The 21,946-nt window shown below is 36.1% G+C and overlaps 1 protein-coding gene and 1 long non-coding RNA gene across 2 annotated transcripts in view; one reads left to right on the top strand and one right to left on the bottom strand.

Moving 5' to 3' along the window:
• Nucleotides 1-21,946, bottom strand: part of LOC133533553 (speract receptor-like) — a 63,834-nt gene that overhangs the window by 33,388 nt on the left and 8,500 nt on the right. The window contains exons 2-7 of the mRNA XM_061872545.1: nucleotides 20,178-20,307; nucleotides 16,674-16,789; nucleotides 2,776-2,883; nucleotides 1,833-1,973; nucleotides 339-531; nucleotides 181-258 (exon numbers count right to left, since the gene is read on the bottom strand). Of these exons, the coding sequence (XP_061728529.1) occupies nucleotides 181-258; nucleotides 339-531; nucleotides 1,833-1,973; nucleotides 2,776-2,883; nucleotides 16,674-16,789; nucleotides 20,178-20,307 (766 nt within the window). The remainder of the gene's footprint in view (nucleotides 1-180; nucleotides 259-338; nucleotides 532-1,832; nucleotides 1,974-2,775; nucleotides 2,884-16,673; nucleotides 16,790-20,177; nucleotides 20,308-21,946) is intronic.
• LOC133533554 (uncharacterized) overlaps nucleotides 4,640-21,946 on the top strand; it is a 146,654-nt gene continuing 129,347 nt past the window's right edge. The window contains exon 1 of the long non-coding RNA XR_009801896.1: nucleotides 4,640-6,056. This is a non-coding gene — a long non-coding RNA (uncharacterized LOC133533554). The remainder of the gene's footprint in view (nucleotides 6,057-21,946) is intronic.

Raw genomic sequence — 21,946 nt, forward strand, 5'->3', positions numbered from 1 at the left:
AATTAGTATTTTGTTGTATGAGGTGTCATTAGATTGTGAACGTGCTAAAACATTTTTTTATTGAGTATAGGTATACACCTATCAATTAATTCCTAAAAGTAAACTTAAGTAAAGTCAATATATTCTTTATTCAAATAGGCCTAGCAACAAGTACTTTTAGTTACTTTATTCGGTACTTACCAGAATCTAAAAGTTGCATGGCGTCCAAAGCCATCAAAAGTCCAACGTGGTCGTGGTAATTCCCCACCAATACATAAACTGCGAAAAATATTTCCAATTCAAGTCAACGGAAGCACCACAAAGCTGTATTTTATATGCGAACAACTTTTGATACTAACTTCTAGTGTCTTTGTAAGTTTCCTGAACGATCTCCAAGAAGGGGTTGCGAGTATAGTTATTGCCGAAGTAGTAGGAATGTCTGTATGCTTCAGTTTTCCGAACTGATATCTGCCTCTCCTTAACTGCAGCGATAATGGCCTGCGCGAGTCTGGAGAAGTCCTTGTTTAGTGCGTTTGAATAAAGAAAGGTTACCTGCAACAAATTCGAATTGACAACGTTCTGAATTTTTGTTTGTTTAGACTATTAAGAATGTAACTTCGATACTTACGTACCTACTTAAGTAGGTACCTACTAAAAACATTTTGTTAGGAAATTGTTAGGAACAGTTGCCATTTTTATTAGATTAGATTAGGCACCCAGTTGTACAACAAAAGCAAAAGAAGTAGAAGTATACATGTTTCGGATTAGAAGCGGATTCAATCAGAGAAAAATGAAATCGAAGGTGTAACAGGTATCCCCTAATTTCTAGTAGGCAAATATGTATAAATATATGTCTCATCTAGGGGGAAAGAGTCACTAGTTAATAAATAAATCTTCTATACAAATGCAGATGACAATCAGGTTCCCATTCACGAAGCAGATCGGTCCATAACGCACGGAACCACTTGGCGCATCTGCTCCGGTCATTCCTGTGCCAAATGGACCGCCAATAAAAGGAGCAGTTCAGAGGGATACCGAATGGGATGTTCTAATTTTAAACGTCAATAAATGCTACATTAATCTTTGGAGTATTTGATACAGATACATATCCTATGATATTTCGAGAATATTCAGATGTAAACTTATCGTATAGTTAACAATGATATTATATAACTATAGATAGGTTATACTCAGTAACGAGGAGCACAAAAATACTTACATATTTATTTCTTTACTTATAAAGAAATCTGTTATTTTTAATTAAAGCCTGACCAGTAATATATGATCACGTGCCATATTGCGGAATTTCATTGGAACTAAATTTTTCATACTAAACTGACCTGTCACTCTTTATATGAGAATAACAGCGCCCTCTTGACAATGATCATATATTTCTGGTAGGGTTTTAATTATCGCATTCTATTAATTTCTTTCTCTTTCGGTGAGCGTTAGCACGTGCACATCTCTCGCTAGCCCAGATGCGACTAAAGGCAACTTGTACAGTTTGTCACAAGCTAAGTGCTTCAATTTTGGAACGCCTATAACCTATCTTGAGTTATAATAAATCATTGACAGTTAACAAACTATTAGGATAGCACCTCTGAATATATATTTACATCTAAAATGGCGGGATAAAAAAAATGGTTCGAATTTGTATTTTTTGTTTTCAGTAGTTCTAAAGACAGAACATAAAGTAGACACATGTCAGTTATAATTTTATAGTTTTTCAGTTATAAACTTAGTAATAAGTTTTATAAATAGTACAAGCATTTTTAGGGTGTGTACTCTGTATTCCTGTTTGATATTTCGGTCTGTAAAAATGCTCTAAATGATTTAGAAATGGTAGTACTCACATGCATAAAGTTGAAATGCGACAAAACGTCAACGACGGCACGTGAAATGCTGGTGTCGGATGGCCGTGTACGTACGAATGTGGAGTACCCTTGCATGTTGTTTGGTTTGTTGGAGCAAGGGAGGGTCACGTCGCGGCAGTACTGTCAACATACAAAATTGTTATAAAGATAAATATCGTTTATTATTCAAGTAGGCATATTACAATATATACCGAATATATACCGCAGTCAATCTTTAAAACGAAACTAGATGAGTTTGTTTACATTTCTGTACCCCTAGTATAAGTTTATTCGATAGCGAAACATAATGTATGCGTTTGCGTTAAGTCTCTTTTGTATGGGATTTTCAGTTTCCAAAACGTCCCGCTTGGCGCGCTGTTTCTAAATCCCATACAAAAAACACAAACGCGTACGACACGTCACGCTATCGAATAAATTTACACTAGGGGTTCTGGTAATTGGAAGCCTTACCTAATAGTTGTAAGACTTTACGCATAAAAAGTAGATGTGTTTGATTTTGAAAAAAAAAAAAATACAAATTTCGTTTATTTTATGATAAAGCGAGCAGTAGAATCGCCTTATAGTAAGCAATTACCGTTGCCCATGGGCACCCGTAACCCCAGAGGGATTGGAAGTGCGTTGCCGTCCTTAGACTTAAGTATTGTATAGAAAATAGAAGCCACTATTGAAGTTGTTTCTTCTTAAATGTAAATATTTATTTTCCTTTTTTATTGTGGTACATACCACATTACAACACATTACATTTATTTCTTCTTAGCCATAAAATAACGGAAATATAAGTAGATACAACAGGTACATTGGTACGCCTCTTAGTCGTACAGTTTACAGGGAAACAATGCGCCTTAAAAAGTAGGTAGGTATATAATGTCAAATTTGATACATTATTATAATGAAATTATTTAACTACTGTTTGTATACTTACATAACTGATCATAGGCAAATTAAATGCAGCAGCCATCCTCCCTTCATGAACGCAGGTCTCCTGAGGTCCGATGAACGCAGATACATTCCTTGCCCACAGCGCCGCCACCTTAATCAAGGAGACACAAATGAAGCGTAAATACTCCACATCCTTCAGCAATATAACGATTATGGTCAGTATCACCAACGTCCACACTGTTAACTAATGATTCGTAAACCTTATTCCAAAGACATAGGGTCCACTAATGGTCAGTGAAGAGCGTTGCTTTTAGTACGTGTACGTAACATCAAAAGAGGGCAGAGATTTACGGCCCCGGCTAGAGGCATCTGCCGATAGCCCGGTAGGTTTAACTTCTGTTGAAAAGACCACGAGGCGCTTTTGTGGCAGTAAATTTAGCTGAAGCGCCGTAAAACAAATTTTATGGTTGTCTAGTTTACGAGTTATAACTCCTTATGACAAAGTCATGATAGAGATTTATAATATGTACCTATAGTAGGTAGTAAATTTATTTTATTGGGAATTTCGCGTATAGTTACTAACTAGGAGTCAATGCATCAATTGGCTACTTGACAGTTTTTTGTAAATAATGTCAATCGATCTTGATTTTCCTCAGGATCAAATATCTATCTATATAGGACTCATGTCATTTAACCAACACAAAGGTCAGAAATGAGAGTTAAAGTCTGACGCTCGCACTCGACGATTGAATTGAAACGCCTCTAACAAAATAATGATGTAATGTGACATCACATTACATTAGTCTGTCCTAAATGTATGGAAGATCAAGAAAATTGCTATTTTGACCGTGAAATATTGCGTTTATGTATATAGTTGTCATACAATTTATTTTTTAATAACATTTAAGGAATCGAATGGTGTAATTAGGGTTCCGTAGCCAAATGGCAAAAAACGGAACCCGTCATATCCGTCTGTCTGTCCGATTATGTCACAGCCACTTTTTTCCGAAACTATAAGAGCTATACTGTTCAAACTTAGTAAGTGGATGTATTCTATGAACCGCATTAAGATGTTCACACAAAAATAGAAAAAAAACAATACATTTTGGGGGTTCCCCATACTTAGAACTGAAACTCAAAAAATCTTTTTTCATCAGACCCATACGTGTGGGGTATCTATGGATAGGTCTTCAAAAATGATATTGAGGTTTCTAATATCATTTTTTTCTAAAATGAATAGTTTGCGCGAAAGACACTTCCAAAGTGGCAAAATGTGTGTCCCCCCCCCGTAACTTCTAAAATAACAGAATGAAAAAACTAAAAAAAATATATGATATACATTGTCATACAAACTTCCACCGAAAATTGGTTTCAACGTGATCTAGTAAGTAGTTTTTTTTTATACGTCATAAAATTTAAAAAAAAAAAATTTTTTCATCAAACCCATACGTGTGGGGTATTTATGGATAGGTCTTCAAAAATGATATTTAGGTTCCTAATATCATTTTTTTCTAAACTCAATAGTTTGCGCGAGAGACACTTCCAAAGTGGTAAAATGTGTGTCCAAAGTGGTAAAATGTTGAACAAGATCTAGTAAGTAGATTTTTTTAATACGTCTTAAATGGTACGGAACCCTTCATGCGTGAGTCCGACTCGCACTTGGCCGCTTTTTTTTTATATATTTGAAACTAAAAAAAAAAAAATTTTTTTGATCCTTTAAAGTCTTGTATTTTTTTATCTCAATATGTCTTTTTAAATTCCACTTTTTAATAATGAATGGCCCATTTTCTGACCATTTAGCTAAATAAAAAAAATGTAAATTTTGTTATAAATTCACCATGTGTCAAGTACCCAATTTTTCATTGATTAAAAAGTTTTTTGTGTTACACTTAATTATGACTCCGAATTATTATTTAATAATTTACCGAGCAACAATGTATCTACTGCAAACATTGAGAAACATAAGATACATGACATTACGAGGTATGAGCTTTTTAATAGTAACTGCCAACAAGCGTTGACAGTTACTTCAAAAAGCTCGTATGCCGTAACGTGTGTTGTATTACATTGCGAGCCGAATTATGTTGCATAGTTGAAATGTTCATTGTATGTCTAAGCAAAATCTATCTCAATGTACTTCTTAGGTCCTATGCTAACCGCCGATTAAATTTTCGCCCTATTGAATTTACACACAGTATTTCAAAAGTTCTATTCAACTTTTAGATTTAATGTTTTCCTAATTCGAAATAAGAGTGCGTCAGAATTAATGGCGCCCTTATTTGAAATGACGAGCTCGAACATTTCGTTAGAAGTTCGTTATTTGCTTTCCTTTTAAGCCATTAAGTAAGTACAATTTGTTTTCTGTCAGTTACCCTTTCGGCACAACGGGTAGCTAAGTAGCTATCAACATCAGGCTGTGTATTTGTATTCCTTCCACATTTCAAGCGGAGGCGAGTACTCGTTTGAAAATAACAAATATAAGTGCACCTTCAATTACACATAGGCCTTACTATGTTTGAAGACCAAGTTATAAAGGCTTTGGCTAGGTTAAGTCGTAAGTTCGGCAAGCAATAGAAACATAGAGCCAGGCCTGAAGTTCTCAGTGGGCAGCAAGCGACACGGAACTACGACGCGACGCGACAAATGAATAAACATTATTGCGAGAAGTTTCTAATAAACGAAGCAGAAAATTTATCACTACAATCTTTCTTCCTTGAAATGGTTATTTGTGACATTTTTAATTACCTGTACTAATATATCATTATATCTTGAGGACCGGTCTGGCCGAGTGGGTAGTGAATGGGTTACTCCCAGGTGTTAATAAAGAATTAAAGATCAATACTTGATTATAGTACTAGAAAAAAAACTTGGCTAATAATAAAATAAACCGGTTAACTAAAACTTAATAATATTTATGTAAGTTACTTGGACACGGGTAGTCTGATGTAAAATTAATGTGGAGAAGACCGTGTACCAGGCAAGACCGTCTACAAGCTCTTTCGACGCTTCTAACTCTTACGTTGGTACACATACTCCACTTACAGGGTCTGTAAGCAGAAGGATCAAAGCTCTTCCTTTCTGGCTATATATGAGCGAAGTACGTATAAAAATACGAGAGTTCTTGCCCCATGAACCCATGATGGAACCCAGCCAAAAATTGATATGCCGGTTTTCCTCACATTGACCTTAACCAGATTCATATTAACCCTTTACCAGGCTGACAGTTTAAAAATGACAATCGAATGTCAGTCTTACTCATCGAAAATAGAACACATGTTTGAAGAGCCGCATGTGGGAAATATATATCCCTTAGCCTGGTAAAGGGTTAAGTCATAATTTTGTCCTCTTTCGTTTATTTTAAGTACATTAATTACTGGGACCAACTGAGAGTATTTGTCCACTGCTATTGGTTTGAGTTTTTTCAATGAATTTACGCAGAACATTGACCTATCTTCTCTGGTATGTAGAAGATATACTGATGTACCTGTGTTATACATGCTAAAAGCAAGCTTATTTAGTCCCTTCATAATCTATGATTACATTCACAATTCTGGGTCAAGTCGGGCTTCTATTGTATTTTGAGAACAATGCGTTTTTCTAGGAGTAGAGATTTAGGTTGGGGTATGTTTTTATTGTGTAGGATTTTTGTCATCCTTGTACTCACTATTATATTATATACGATTATTTAATTAAAATATATTTATTTAATTTCAACCTAGCAATAATACCCCAGTTAAAAGAAAAATAATTTATTTGTTAATAATATCACAAGAATCCTTTCATTTTTTTTGTTTTCCTTGTTGCTTTATTATCAAAGTCGACATGTTTAAAAAGAGGAAAAGACTGTTATTAGTACTTGGTAGTCTAAATTGCAGCAGTGTTCAAAGTTTCTGAGTTTTATATATAAAAAATATATATTTATTCACCATTTTAGACAGTGTGTTAAAACAATAGTTAATTATGTGGGTATAACAGACTGTCAGGTAGATACTGTACCTATTATTGATAACTGGTCAAATATCTGCAGATATAGATAAGTAGCACGAAAACCATAGAAGAAACCAAATGAAACAAAAATAAAAGGGCCAGACGAATCAGACAATAAAACTGAACCTGCTATTATCTTTCGATTTCTATACTTACCTAAGTTTAGTGGAGATGCTGGAGGCAAAACTTTTCCTATTACGAAGTCCATTTCGAGTGCTTTTTAATACATAGTTTTCAGTGAGCACGCGGCAATATCGTTGGTATCTATGCAATGTAGCATATAACAGTCTCCGGGAAAAGGAAATACGACTGCAAAAGTTTAATTAAAATTGTTCTCATAGTTTAGAAGGTCGCCATTCCGCCATATAAAGCTCTTTTATAGACGTGGGTCTATAATAAAACTATCATATTGTAAAACAATATGATAATAACTGAACATTAGGCCACTGACTACTATAATAATAAGATGCGTAATTATTTCAGGTAACTAGGTGATATTTATTGGCAGATATTGTAGTCACGCTAAAACAAAAGTACACTTTAAGTATACAGTGTGGAAAAAATACATAATGGGCCCTGGAAGAAAAGTCGTTAATTCAACGAAACATTTTTATATTTTTAAAAATAAACGAATGTGCATTAATTTTTTTTATTACCGGAAATCGAACCAACTGAAGATGCCAAAAAAAACCACTCGCTATTTTATTCCGCTCTTCTTCTTATTCGTGTAAAGGGATCACACTTTTTAAATATTTTTTTGTCTGCCAATGCTTTGCCACTTCTTGCCCTCTGGGTGTAGCCCTCAGGAGATCTTCTCCAGTGCACATCGTAGAGCATATGGAACATTGGATCATGTGTTTTGTTGTTTGGAGGACTCCACACTCGCAGAAAGTATCACCTTGTCGGCCAATACCCCATCTCAGAAGATTATGTTTTGACCGACCAACTCCCGTTCTAACTCTGTTAAGGGCTTTTCATATTGTCCAGTTTTCCTTCCCCCTGGAGGCAGGAGTTCCGCAGCTGATATTCGTAACGATATGTCGTTGAGTTGTGAGTTCCATGATTTGAGTCGAGCCACCTGGGGAGTTTAGTGCTGCAGAGCTGAATTTGTAACGAAGCTCTTCCGGAAGCCTTGCAGTAACTGGTTTGTGGTTGTGCAGGGGGCGACGCGGCTCGCACTCCACAGCCGCGGCTACGTCTCTGCGTATGTCCGGCGGTGCAATTCCACTCAGGTGGTCACGTTTGGTGGGTTTTAGGCAACCGGTTACTAGGCGGCAGGACTCGTTGAGAGCTATGTCAACCTGGGCAACGTGTGAAGAATTTTTCTAGACTGGGCATGCATATTCTCCAGCGGAGAAGCTGAGAGCGAGAGCCGTTGTGCGTAGTGTATGTAGGGTTACCCCCCCCATGTGGTACCGGTGATATGACACAAGTTGTTGTTCCTCGCCGCCACTTTCTGTTTGGTGTTGAGGCAGTGAGCTTTGTAGGTCAGTGACCGGTCCAGCGTCACTCCTAGGTATTTAGGGGCGGCAGTGTGTTCTAGCCGGCTGCCTTCCCAAACGATATTTAGCTGTCTGGTGGCCTGCCTGTTTCTTAGGTGGAAGGCACAAACCTGTATTTTAGATGGGTTCGGTTTAAGTTGATTTTCTTTATAATACAGTGACAAACTCGCCAAACCTCCCACAAGACGATTCTCCACTGCCTCGAAGGATTTTTCTTGCGATGTGTGTGCAAAGTCAAAGGAAATGTTGTAGGTTATCTAAGATATTGAAAAGTGCTGGTGCCAGTAAGCTACCCTGAGGAAGACCATTTTTAAGGGACCTCCACCTACTTTTTTCCCCTTGGAACGATACATAGAACCTTCTGTTGGAGAGTAGTTCAGATATAACCTTCGTAAGTTTATAATCTTTTGTACTTTGACATAGTTTGGTTACTAGTCTCCTATGGTTTATTATATCATATGCAGCCATGAGGTCGACGAAGACTGCACTACCTGTCACCATGCCTCCCTCGAACCCATCGTCAATGTACTGTGTCAGGTTAAGAACTTGCGAAGTACAGGATTTACCTACCCTGAAACCTGCCTGCTGGTCTATGAACGTAACCTACAGGGTTGTTGTCGTGCGTTCAAGTATGAGGCGTTCAAAGAGTTTGAAGGTACGGCAAAGAAGTGAGATTGGTCTGTAACTTTTCACGTCGGCGGGGTCTTTACCAGGTTTAAGAATAGCAGTCACGTGAGATTTCCTCCGTATCTTCGGAAAAAGTTGTAGTCTCCACACAAGCATTGAACAGTTTCAGTAGCCACAGTTTAGTTGCAGGCCCGAAGTGTTTTATTTGTTCCAGTCTTATTTTATCATCATCAATCCCGGCAGCCTTCCCTGCTTTTGGATACCTGCTTCTAATTCCGACATCGAGAAGGGATCTCCTAGATGGTTAGTTTCATTTTCAGGCTAGTATCGGCCGAGCTTTAGTGGTTTGCACTTAGGTATCTGTCGTTTTTCCGTTGAGTAGAGGTTGGTGGGCTATATGGTCGGCTGTTATGTTAGCTAAGCTAGCTTTTATTCCGCTAGTAGATACAGTTAACGTTAATGGTAAACTTTATCTAAGAAGGTTGTAGGTCTCTCGTCATAGACATCTCGTCTGTCGTACAAAATATCGATAAAAATGAATATTTAAACAAATTAAAACAAAAAACAAAACAAAAAAATCGTAATTCCGTTACCTAATTCGTACCTCGTAATAAAATTGTAAGCTTGTCTTGTATTTATCTAAACTGCGAATTGTATTTTAATTGTTACTGTAATTGTATATATTGCTTGAAATTAAAAATTGAAAATTGTGCTTATTATTTTCAAAATTCGAAAATATGCTTGTTATAATTTTAATCGTACTCGTGTAATATCTTGTTTACTGAATCTTACTGTTAAATTCAAAATACCTAATAATTGTACTTTTATTCAGAGCAAAGGAATTTTGTATTAGCTATAACTGAAACTGTTTTGGCTTATGTTATATCTTTTACCTTATTGAATTATTATGTGCTGTATGTTTCCCAAATAAATATTTAGTAAACAAGAATGTTTTTGACTGGCAAAAAATCTTTGAATGCAGTTTCTTTTTAAAAATAAAAGAAAGTTTCCTTTAAGTAAAATGAGCTAGCTTAAGGTTTTAAGGCAGTTTTCCTCCAGTATATTAGCAACAACAAGTACCTACCCAGTTCCAAAAATGTTACTTCAACCTGTGTTACATCAAATTTGGGGTTATAATGAAAAGGAATTTGTGGAATCAGTCTGCTTAGTGTTAATAACATTGTTATGCGGTGGGTAAAAGATCGCAGCTACGCAAAGTGAATTAAACTAATGAGCGAAGCCATTCAGCGGGTCGGACGCGCATTGCCTTCCGATATCGAAACATTAAATAACTATATATAACAGACTTAGGTATTATATACTGATATCTGGATTACTAGGCCTAGGTCATCGCGATACGGAATTACTCTACGTAGAATTATTTCTGGAGTGCAACGGCGAGCAAGCGCTTCTGATATTCTGATTAAATTAGTGAGGTGTCCAACATGTCACACGATCATACTAATAATAAGTGTATGTTTATAGCTAGTTATGAAAAGCTCGTAAATAGTACGTGTCCTCGAACTAAAGAAAAAAACTGCCAAAATTTTAGATACTCTACATACTTATTGTAAAGTAATTACCTTGTAAAAAATTCGGTAGTACTTATTTGATAGTAGGAACATGTAAACAGCTTATTTGAAAGTGATATGTACTAGGTACTAGGATTAATATGTCAGTAGATACTGTTAGTTTTCAGTATAAAGGTGACAGTCCATTTCTGACCGCAGCTGCACTACTGCTCCGACATTACTGCAGCGGCCTGATCGTGTCGGTGTTATTGTCAATTTCCATAGTAAAATCAATGACGGTACCGACTGCACGTAATATGGTAATTTTAACGTATTTCCGACCGCAGCTGCACTACTGCTCCGACATTACTGCAGCGGCCTGAATACGTCAGTGTTATTGTCAAATTCCATAGTAAAATGATGACAAGACCGACTGCACGTAGCATGGTGATTTTTAGTGATTCGTGTACATACGACCGCAACTGCAAACCGCACGTCAAATCTTTACAGAAATGTCTTTGGTCACAGATATTAGTAGCTCTAAGCAAAGAGGATATAACCACTACAATATAAGGAGTTTATTACACCCGCGGATAAACAACCCCGATAGTTTCTGTGTTTCGCGGTAGTTCCTCTGTATCTTGGCGTTGCTCTTATTGTTTTTGTTTAATGTTTCCTGATAAATTCATTTTGCCTACCTTGAAAATCTTAATTTGAAAATCGTATATTTGGCTCTCTATCGTTCTTGCCCTTTCGAGCTTATAGCTGTTCTCGGAAAACTACGAAAAAAGGAAAGAACTGTTTATTTAATGAATTTATCAGGTAACTAATAATAGTGAAAAAACTGGAAAACTAGTTCGCCTTTGTATTAATGATGAGTGTTTTTTTTCCTGTTTTGTGTTCATTTTTGTACAATAAAAAGTTTTACTACTACTACTACTAAATTACAGGACGCACTTATGTGTTAGAATAAGATCGATGTAGGTATGCTAACCATTATCGTACAATCATGTACACATAGCATAAAAATGTGACAACATAATATTTCTATGATGATTCTAATACTGAACGGAGTGGTCGTATGCAATTTCCTCTCTCTTTCCTCTTTCTCTCTTTTTCCAAATTTTGACCGAGAAAATGTTTTGAATGAAATAGCTTACTCTGTATCCTCTATATTTGTGTTAGGATACTACGAAACCACAGTAGATTACATTTTTTAGTGGCAACAATGGTCGCGCACTGTGCGGCTTAAGAGGAATTTCCTCCCGCGGGCGCTCCGGCTTTAGTATGAGCTCCCTGCCGAGGTTTTTCTGAAGGTCTACAGTAGGGGTTCTTGAAAAAAGAAGTGTACAGGTTTTTAAAGGGTCGGCAACGCGCATGTATCACTTCTGGAGTTGGAGGCGTGCTTAGGAGTTTCAGTGACGCTTATATTTAACAGGATTAATTACTGAATTCTCGCTGACAGTACCGTGGCACAGTGAATTTGGCGTGATAAAATGTGAAAGTGTCGTAATATCATATTATATACACCGTGGGTTGGTAAAATCCGACAGATCTTAACCACGCATTCCTGAGGATCAAAAAATGTTTAGTAAAATTCGGAAAAAAAATGTTCTGTTTTTTTTTTAGCCGATTTAAAAGCCATTTTCTGCACACAGCACGTTATTTCTTTCTACATCTTGGCGAAAAAAAAAACATTACAACGAAGATGTAAAGTTTTCTTAATTCATCTATAGATCAAAATTGCGAGTGTTCTTTTTAGTTGAGTAATGTTTGTCAGAAGGTATGACTAAACCAAGTGACGTCAACGCAGCGAAAAAGGCGTTTTTCACAAAGTTACCTACAGCAGAAACAAATTTTCGCAAGAATTGCCATTATCTCTGAAAGAAGACCGATTACAGAAAATTTGTATGATATTTTAGCCTCTAAATGCGATTAAGAATACAACTTTAAAACTATCAGGTTTTACCAGCCCACGGTGTATAATATCGTGACACTTTCTCACTTTGTCATTTCAAAGCCATTTTTGAGATAAAAGAAGCAATAATTCAGTTGTATTACCTAGAAATACAAAAGGCAAAGTTGTTGTTTAACACCTCATGGTAGCATATGGATACTCAAACGTAAGAAAAATTACAAAATTGAACCACAAGAGAAGCGACAGCGGTTTTAAAATAAAATTGTATTGACAGTTGCGGGGACTTCAAGGCATGAGGGTTAAACAAACATTGCTACAGAGCGCAACACGAATATATATCACACCATCACGAGGAAAATATTTATTATTCCAATTAATTTATTAAATATTCTTTCTATCAGCCCCTTGGCTAACGTAAATAGCTTTCTTCATAAAGGATTTCTTGTCTCGCCCATCAAGTTTTATATGGTCTAGTCATACACTGTATCTGCCACGACCACGAGTGCCGTCGCCCATGGATACCTGCAACACAAGAGCGATTATAAGATTTAAATTTGTGCTTTAGTTTGAAATAGGAAACTGGACAATATTAAGTGTAAATTGCGTAATTATAGCTCTTACAAATCAATTTATTCGTTTATTCTTTACTTTTAGGTAACTAATGAAAGATTGGTTTAATATGAAAACTCAGAAAGATAAATCTGTAATATTTTGCTAACACTGAACGACTGCATTGGAGAATTTATTTTGTCGCATCGCCATCTCCGAAGCCCACGAATCCCTTTGCAAAAATAAAGTAAACCCGGGATAAAAGAGCCTACCTAGCTTTTTGAGGGGACGTTTATCACAGACTTCTACATCCAGGCGGTACTAGGCCACTAAAAACGTGCAGACACCACCGGCTGGATTTGGCTGCATCACGTGATGCAAGTGGATCAAGTGCGCATACCGTATCCATCACGAGCAACATGAGTCCCGCTCTCGTCGGGTTGCTGTGTGCAGTGGTCACGCATTTAGTCAAGAGGATGGGGAAGATAATTTCAAAATGTTAACTTACCTTAAGTGAAGAAATATTTCTCCTCTGCATTCATTTAATTTGAGTAATTTGGTTGTATTTCTTCAATTTGAAGTTAAATTGTTATTCATTTAATCGGCAAACAAACGATCACCAACAATATCTGGTTTTTTAATAATATTGCGTAGCTGCCTTCGACTGAATGTGACTTTTGTAGAAAGGCAAACTGTTTTTCGTTTTCGTGTACCATGTAGCATTATCGTCACTTACTTCTTCTCGTAAAAAATACAAATAAGTAAATTAGTAATTTTATTTATACGTCTGACAGTGACATTATTCATTGATTTTGGCAATCAACTGACGAACGCTGCCGCGACTGCACGCCGCAAACAGCAGCAGTCGGCCGTTGCAGTAATGTCGCACCAGTAATGTCGCAACGGTAGTGCAGCTGCAGTTGGAAATGGACTGTCACCTTAAGAGATTTTTCATTGTTATTTTACAAGATAGAAAATCCCGGACGAATAAACACGCTGCGTATTTATTACTTACTAATACGCCAGGAACAACCAAAATTCGGCAGAAAAATAGTGAACATTGTTATACTTAAACTTAAGCATTGAAACTATTTCGCAATATGTATGTGTTCACATTTCGGCACCCACATCAACGGCGCGGCGAGGTCATGACACGAGAACATTGAAATATTGTCGAACTTAGTAAAGGGCAGATTTATTATAGTGCGGCTTCTTCGCCTTAACTACGGTCCCATCCGGCAGAAAGCACAAAACTTGGCATACATATAGCTTTTAGGTCTCCTAGATGGTTACTTTCATTTTCAGGCGAGTATCGGCCAAGCTTTAGTGGTTTGCAATAGAAGTAGAAACCCGTCGACAAGTTAAGTTACACTGAAAGAAATGTTTGCATAACTGTAACAAAATTTTGGTTACTGTTTACACAAAAATTGGGACTTGCGAACTATGTGTTATATGTTACAAAACCGTGTTTGGCTATCAGTGTTCAGGTACTGGGTATACACTACAAAATAAGTTTGTAAATTTATGCAAAGTTTATTTTCTTATAACCGTAGTTTAGTTATTTAGTAAAGTTACAAAACCAGTTCGGCTATCTATTTTTTTCAGTGTATTGATAAACTTACATATCCCCATTTATAGTTTTTTATAAATTTTCATGAAACTTATAGTTTTAAAATTATGCTTAATTTCTCCTTATAATATTTGAGTCCGACGACTAGTGGGGCGAGTAATTGCAGTAAGTATGCACTTTGGTCTCAGGCGATGCCGCTTGGCATGATTGTTTTTAGGTGAAACAAAGCTGATTATGTCTGTTATTCACGAGATCGTGCGTGACTACCTCCCAAAAAGAGGGGGGTTCCCCAGGTCCAATCTATGCTATATTTCTTCCTGTTCGTTGTATATCATTTCGTATAATTTAAGGAAGAGAAATTCATATTTGAAATAATTGTCATACCTTTTCATACAAAAAACTGATTTGTGCACAAACAATGGAACTTTCTGTGACAGTTTTGTTTGCCTTTAAAAAAATAACAATTGAGCCCATATATTTCTTATGCTTAAAAATATCACTTCAAAACACGTACTCATACATTTATTTGTGGAAAAATAATAATTAGTATTAGTAGCGCGTGGCGGTGGCGATAAACGATTAAAAGAATGCTGAATTTGGCATTTGAAAAATATGGATATAATATTTTAATGATGGTTCCATGCGTTTTTAGGGTTCCGTACCTCGAAAGGAAAAAACGGAACCCTTATAGGATTATAGCCCTAAAAAAAGGTTCTTGATAGACAGACAGACGGACACGTGCAGGTATCAAGCTGGAATTTATATCAAATACTCAAGTCTACTGTCCCTTGGAGCTGTGAAAAAAATCAAACTTCTAAACCAACGCAATCAAAAGATACAGCCGTTTATATGCGTTTATGCCTCAAAACTCCGCAAGTTTTCGACCCTTGCAAGGGAATCAAAACCTAGTTTCTGTGAACTCAGAATCTTGAAATTTGGTACGAAGCAATGTCTTATAGCACAGATAAAGGAACAATTGCGAAAACCGTAAATTTTTTGTTACATCATATAATAATATATACCTACAGGTTTGTACGAAACCCTCGGTGCGCGAGTCCGACTCGCACTTGGCCGGTTTTTCTATAGAAACTTTCAAAATCGCAATTATTAGGTATAAGGAGAAATTAAGCATTAATATGAATATTATAATAAGTCTTAAGAATATACTTCCAAAGACAATATTGTAGAAAATGTAATGGAGAATTTTTATTGTCGCTTTCCCAGTTTTCATGAAAATTTATAAAATAAAGGTTTTTAATTTAATTTCATTCCGGTCAACGCCCCCGAAATAATAAGTATATCTTATCACAATTAGGATAAGTGCCTCAGTGGCAATTTACCGGTTATCTACGTCTTTTTTTATTAAATTATGATACTATATATCTCCTATTTTGCCCTAATTAACTAGGTAGATAGATGTAAATAATGTATTTCCCAGACAAAATATAACAACCTATGATAATAACTAGTACCCACTGTTATCATAGGTTATGTTATGTTGACCTAATCTAAATTAAAATCAAATAACCAATTATTCCTAACTCAATATTTACAGTACAAGTAGAAAAGTTCGGCCAAGTAACATTTAGCAGACGCTACCGGTGATAGTAGAGCTGGCAGCTTCCTCGCACAGAGAATAAGTATTGCGATACGAGGAAATGCTGCCAGCATCTACGGCACCATGCCGCAGGGGGATAGTTTTTAATTATTTATTTTAAGATTAGTTTAATTTATTTTTAGATTTTATGTTTTATATGTATTATGTTGTTGTGTTTGTACCGAATAAGTTGTGACTGTAAAAAAAACTATTTGAAAATTTAAATTTCGTTCTAGCAATAAAATATTTGGACATTTTTATTAACCTTTAATTTTACTGCGGGTCTCAGCATTAAATGCTTTCAGAATTCACATTATTATTTTCTGTCTATATTCCCAAGAAACGGATTTAGATTTCAGATATTAGGTGAGTGAAGTACCTACATAATAATACCAAAGATAATATCTAATATATAATAACATAAGTAACAATTAAATTAGCTTGAATCTTAGGTAAAAACCTTAAAAATTTCAATCCGTAGGTAAGCGTACCAACGATCACCATCGGACATATATAAAAAAAAGTATGGCAACATTGGCAACAAACGACTCAATCTCCACGATTTAATCGATACCTATAGTTTCTTACTATCTACTCAAATACAAAATCATGTTTATTAGGTACCGGAAAACATCCCATATTCAATGTGCGTAACTTTATGCTTGTTTAGGAAAGTTTACCTGCTTGATGGAAATTTCTTCGTCTCCGTACGTTTCTGCGACTTCGAACCGTAACGAGTGATTCATGGCGCCGAGAAGCTTTTCGTTCACTTCATCAACTGCCATAGAAATTGCACCTGTTGAAAAAGAAACATACATTTTAAAAGAAATGATCTGATACACAACATTTTGGTATTATACAACGTGTCCTTACTCTCTGGACATTGACCGAGATCCCGAGTAGAGTCCCTTCTTAGGAATGTTCTAATATGGTAAATTATTTGATTAAATAAACTTTTTTTTTTCAAAGTTTAATTAATTCAAATAAATAGGAGCATACTGTATTAGTCGTTCAAAATGACGATAAGATTAAAGTGAGACTAAGTGACATGACATACTCTTTGATTACCGTATACAGGCTGTTTCGAAGTATTAAATTGTAAATCATTAATTTCTCCATTAAGAGGCTGTCAATACCTAAAGCGCGCACACTGTCTATTTGTATCGGAGTAAATGAGATAGCACTGTCGCATGTTACTGGGCCTGGGCAAGGGAATAATAAGAAAATTAGTTAAATAAAAAAAGTGGATTATTAGTGTAATATTTTACTCGTTAGCGGTTTAGATATAAATGTTTTGAAATTGTGATTTTAATTGCAGACCCATAAGTCAAAACAATAAAGACATAGAACCGTTTAATTGTGATTTTAAGACCAATCTTTGCAATTATTTTCTATCGAGCCGATTTCGTTCAATCATGTATCGAGTACAACCACGGTCTTTGAAATATAATTAATATGAACATATATTTATCTTACTTGACTAAAACAAATAGTCTTTCTTAAAAAACTGTTTAAGTAACATCAATTTCAAGGACATTGGGTGTTGACAGCCACTTAATACTGTGTCGTTTGGAATGAGACTTTGTACATAGGTTAGAAATTCCATAATCGACACGTCCTATTCATCTGTGTCCAGAGGGTAGAGACACGTTGTATATTTGGGCCTTTCAAAGTTTTGGTATTCTGGCACTTTTTTGACAATGACAATGGAAATTTTAAGCCAAATTTTAAGGGAGCCCATTTTTGTGGCAGTTACCTATACGTTCGTTAGTTAGTCATACTTTCGCGTTGTATTGTTTATGTAGTTTCATAAATGATTCTAAATAAGAAAAGAAAAACACTTGTTAATTGTATTCTCCTGACAAAACCGAAAGAGCATGTCGGTATTTCTGTGTACACAATAATTTAAACTTTCCCAAGTCTAGAAATTTATTTTATTTTATTTCTTAAACTTACAACTATTTTTACAGGTACTGAACCTAGTATATAGTGTAACTACTTATATATAAAAATACAATTTAATACTGCAGGGTACGATTTTTTTTATAGTGGCCGCCATAACGCATAAAATTAAAATAATAATTTTAATTAACTATTTACGAAGTATCATTATAAGTGAAACTTTGGGAGCAGCTTATTAGATTCATGTGTCAGCTGCCAAGAAGTGGCAGGTATTAATTGCATTAGGTCATATCGATTTAGCCGCGATATAAACAGCTACAAGTTTAATTGAGCAACGGTTGTAATAACGATGGAAGTTAAAGTAACTAGTTGGTAATGGTTTTGTTGTAATCCCGCTAAGAAAGTTTTAACTGGAGCGAAGTGTTGCCTCAACAGTCTCAACACCTACGGACAACTTTCGAGGCGTGGAATCTTGACGTTAATGGAAAATATCAACGAAACAAGACTTTAGTTTCATGAGTAAACATTCTAAAGCCGATTTTCAATGAAACATGCTCCTTGTTAATGGCGCGATATTGTTTATATATCCGTACACAGCGGGAAGAAGTTGATAATTCTAGATTTATATTGAAGGAATTAGAACCTTTACATCTCGAGTAATAACTTCTTCCCGCTGTGTACCGATAGACCCATACATATCTACAACCAAACATACTAAATAATAGCTTCTGCTTGCGATTTCGGTTTGAGTTGGGCTTAAACTATCCCCTTACCAAATTTCATTTAAATCAGTACAGCGATTTAAGCGGGAAGAGGTAACAGACAGATGGTAAACAGACAGAGTTACTTTCGCATTAAATTTATAATATTAGTAGTGTTTCAACTGCGTTATTTCCTTAGGTAAACGTCACAATAAGTTTTTTTTTATAGTATAGTCAGCAAACGAGCCGCCTGATGGGAACCGGTTATCGTCGCCCATGGACATAAGCAACATCATAGGAGCCACTTAAGCGTTGCCGACCCTTGAGAACCCTAAATACCCGCTTCTTGAAGAATCCCATGTCGTAGCGCAAAGGAAATACCTCCTCTTTTACCTCAGGAGGCAACTCATTCCACATTCTGCACGTTCTAGGAAGAAACGAGCGAGATGCCCGATTATTCTTGGTGTGCCATGTATCTAAGAAGTGAGGACGAGCTTTGCTCCTTTGGCGGGAGGTGTGGTGATAAAAACGTGACGATGGCAGAAATTCAAAAAGTTCTTCGGAGCATTCCCCATTGTACGCGTACAGACGGTAGAACACGTAAAGAGAGCCAACGTCTCTCCGAAGGCTAAGAGGTTCTAAGCCGTCAGTAAGTTCAGGATCGCCGACAATACGAACTGCCCGCCGTTGGATGGAGTCAAGAGGAAGGAGCTGGCATTGTGGAGCCCCAGACTAGAGATGAGAGCAGTACTCCATAGTATGAACCATCCATTAAGTACCTAAGTAATTTAAAACTCTTTTAATTAGTTGTGATAAAACTCACTGTTTCTTACATTCGTAATAGGTACGATTCAGAGATAGCACTTCTATGAAATTTTCGATTACATCGTCAATAGGGATGCAAGTTGTTTATATATTATGGTCAAGGAAGGAAAATCCGTGTCAAACTGCAGGTTCGCACGTCACGCTGTATGTCTTTAACCATAACAAGCTGTAATAAAGCTAGAAATAACCTGACATTGAAATAAATCATACAAGTAACTAGGTATAAATATTACTTACGTTAAAAACTTATTACAATGTGGCTGCGGAAAACAAAACAATACTTACCTACAATTTAATAGTGTATTTAGAGGCAGATAGCAAAACGTTTTTAACTTATTACTACACTGTTGAGCTAGACTATTCAAAGTATGGCGTTTTAAAGTATTCTTTTTTTGTAAATATAATTTGATATGCCGTTGCGTATCATGCTACACGAGCCAATCAATGTTTGACAATCAATTACTTGTATACATCCATTTAATTTAAGTATGTTTTAGTGAGGGCGTTTAAGGCAGTAAGTGTTCATCTCAATAATATGTATATGTACCTAACAATGTAACCTATAATATCTTGTCGCATACTTCTTTTGTTTCTTCAATAAATAAAATCAAAGAAATAAATCAACAAACTTATATATTGTGGACTACATAAATGTTATAATACTTACGAGTAACAGGAGTGATTTTTGTATATATTAAGACTCTCTAGCATTGGTGAAACGAATAGTTGCAAAGTGTGAAAAAAAGATTTCTTTACCTGAAATAACGCGTCCGAGCCTCCAATAAGTGTTGTCGCCCTCCTGCCTCTCCGAACCCGTGATGTAGCCGAGCGTGAAGATCTCGCCTGAAGCTGGGCAGCTCATCAAGAAATACCAGCACCAGCTCCACTGAGGACAGAAGAAAGCAAATATTAATTAACTAACAAACAATAATGACCGTCACAGCACGTTGAACAACAATTAATCTGTTTAGTCCGCAAAATAATGAAGTTTATATTGTACCTATTTGCACCTCTTCGTTACTCTCAAAATGAGAGAACGGTTAGGTGTTTTAATATGTAGTTTGGTAAATATGTGTCAAATAGTATTTGGCGTTTTAGGTAATGTGTTTCTAAAAGAACTTGATCATTGTAATCAATCAAAAAGTTTACGTTTATTTAAGTTACTTACGCGCGCGCGTCGCACTCATCGCATAACTGAGTTCGGGAATTTCAGGTTTGAATGTTGATAAAAGGATTAAGGAAAATAATCCTCTTACAAATAAGCCACCAAAACCCCAAAAAGGAAGGGTTGCCACGAGTTGGAATTGAAAAAACTCATCCCCGCGACCCGTTTGTCAGTCCACACGTGCGACCAACATTTTTCCGATATTGCCTGCTCATAAAGTGCCTTGAAGAGTGGATACATGGGGCTTTTAAACACACGCTCCGGTATTAAGGCTTAGTCACATACAGCGTTTTGCTATTAACGCTTATATCCAGTTTTATGGACACAGCAATGTGCTCGTATTGTTTGCGAGATTTATTCGTAATCGAGGCTTTGTTGAAGAAAGTAAGTGGCTGAAATTTATTGCACAGGCGGCAGCAATTTAGGCTACATTTTACATAAGTATCTACTAACGTTCCACCTCCTATGCGGCCTAATGACAGTTTATTTTTATAAAGCTTTTGGGTACCCAAATTGGCCAAGCACCCAAGGCTATTAATTTAAAAGACTCGATTATAAAGATTCTTCAACTAATAAAGGTTAAGATCAAGAATAGCACTTTTCCTCATCATATCAAGGATATGAAGAAAAAATAGCCTCGAATACCATCACGAACTGAACTATTTCGCATTGTCGGATATAAACTTCATCCGTTTATTAACCACATTTTCTCGTCTTCAGATTCGGAATTCGGATTTTACGCGTCATTCGACCCGTGTCGATGTTGCAGCCTTGGGCTATATTCAGAATATAAAAATTAAAATCAATACAATGTGCCCAATACCTATCCTGCATGTGAGCATGTGAACCCATTTGACCAATTCGTTTTGGATATCATTTGAATACGTGAAATTAACATTTGAAATAAACGGGGACATATTTCCCAGATATTTCAGTCGTGATTCACGACTCGTGAATAATATCCATATTTTTTTCCGAATAAACTTCCTAAAACTATATTAGCATTTTAACGGATAAAAATTTATGTATGCATAAACATTCATACTGGTTACGTTGTTAATCCCATTCTATGAGTTGTAACTGTATTTTCTTCTTCAACTTTATGCAGCAATTATAGTAACCACGCAACCGTCGATTTCGATGAGTCGTTTTTGCTCTTGACAAATTTAAACCGTGACGCACAAATATTGGGACCATATTTGAACCATATTTAAGGTTTCTGAATACGCTCCCATTTACGCAATTGTAGGTATAACATGTGATATCGAGACCGAAACTTGTTGGGTCGGCGACAGGTTAAAAGTGCAGGCTCTGCTTGTACGACTCACATACAATTTGCTTGGCATTGTGAAAGTTGACA

This window comes from Cydia pomonella, unplaced genomic scaffold, assembly GCF_033807575.1.
Source record: "Cydia pomonella isolate Wapato2018A unplaced genomic scaffold, ilCydPomo1 PGA_scaffold_178, whole genome shotgun sequence".
NCBI lineage: Eukaryota > Metazoa > Arthropoda > Insecta > Lepidoptera > Tortricidae > Cydia > Cydia pomonella.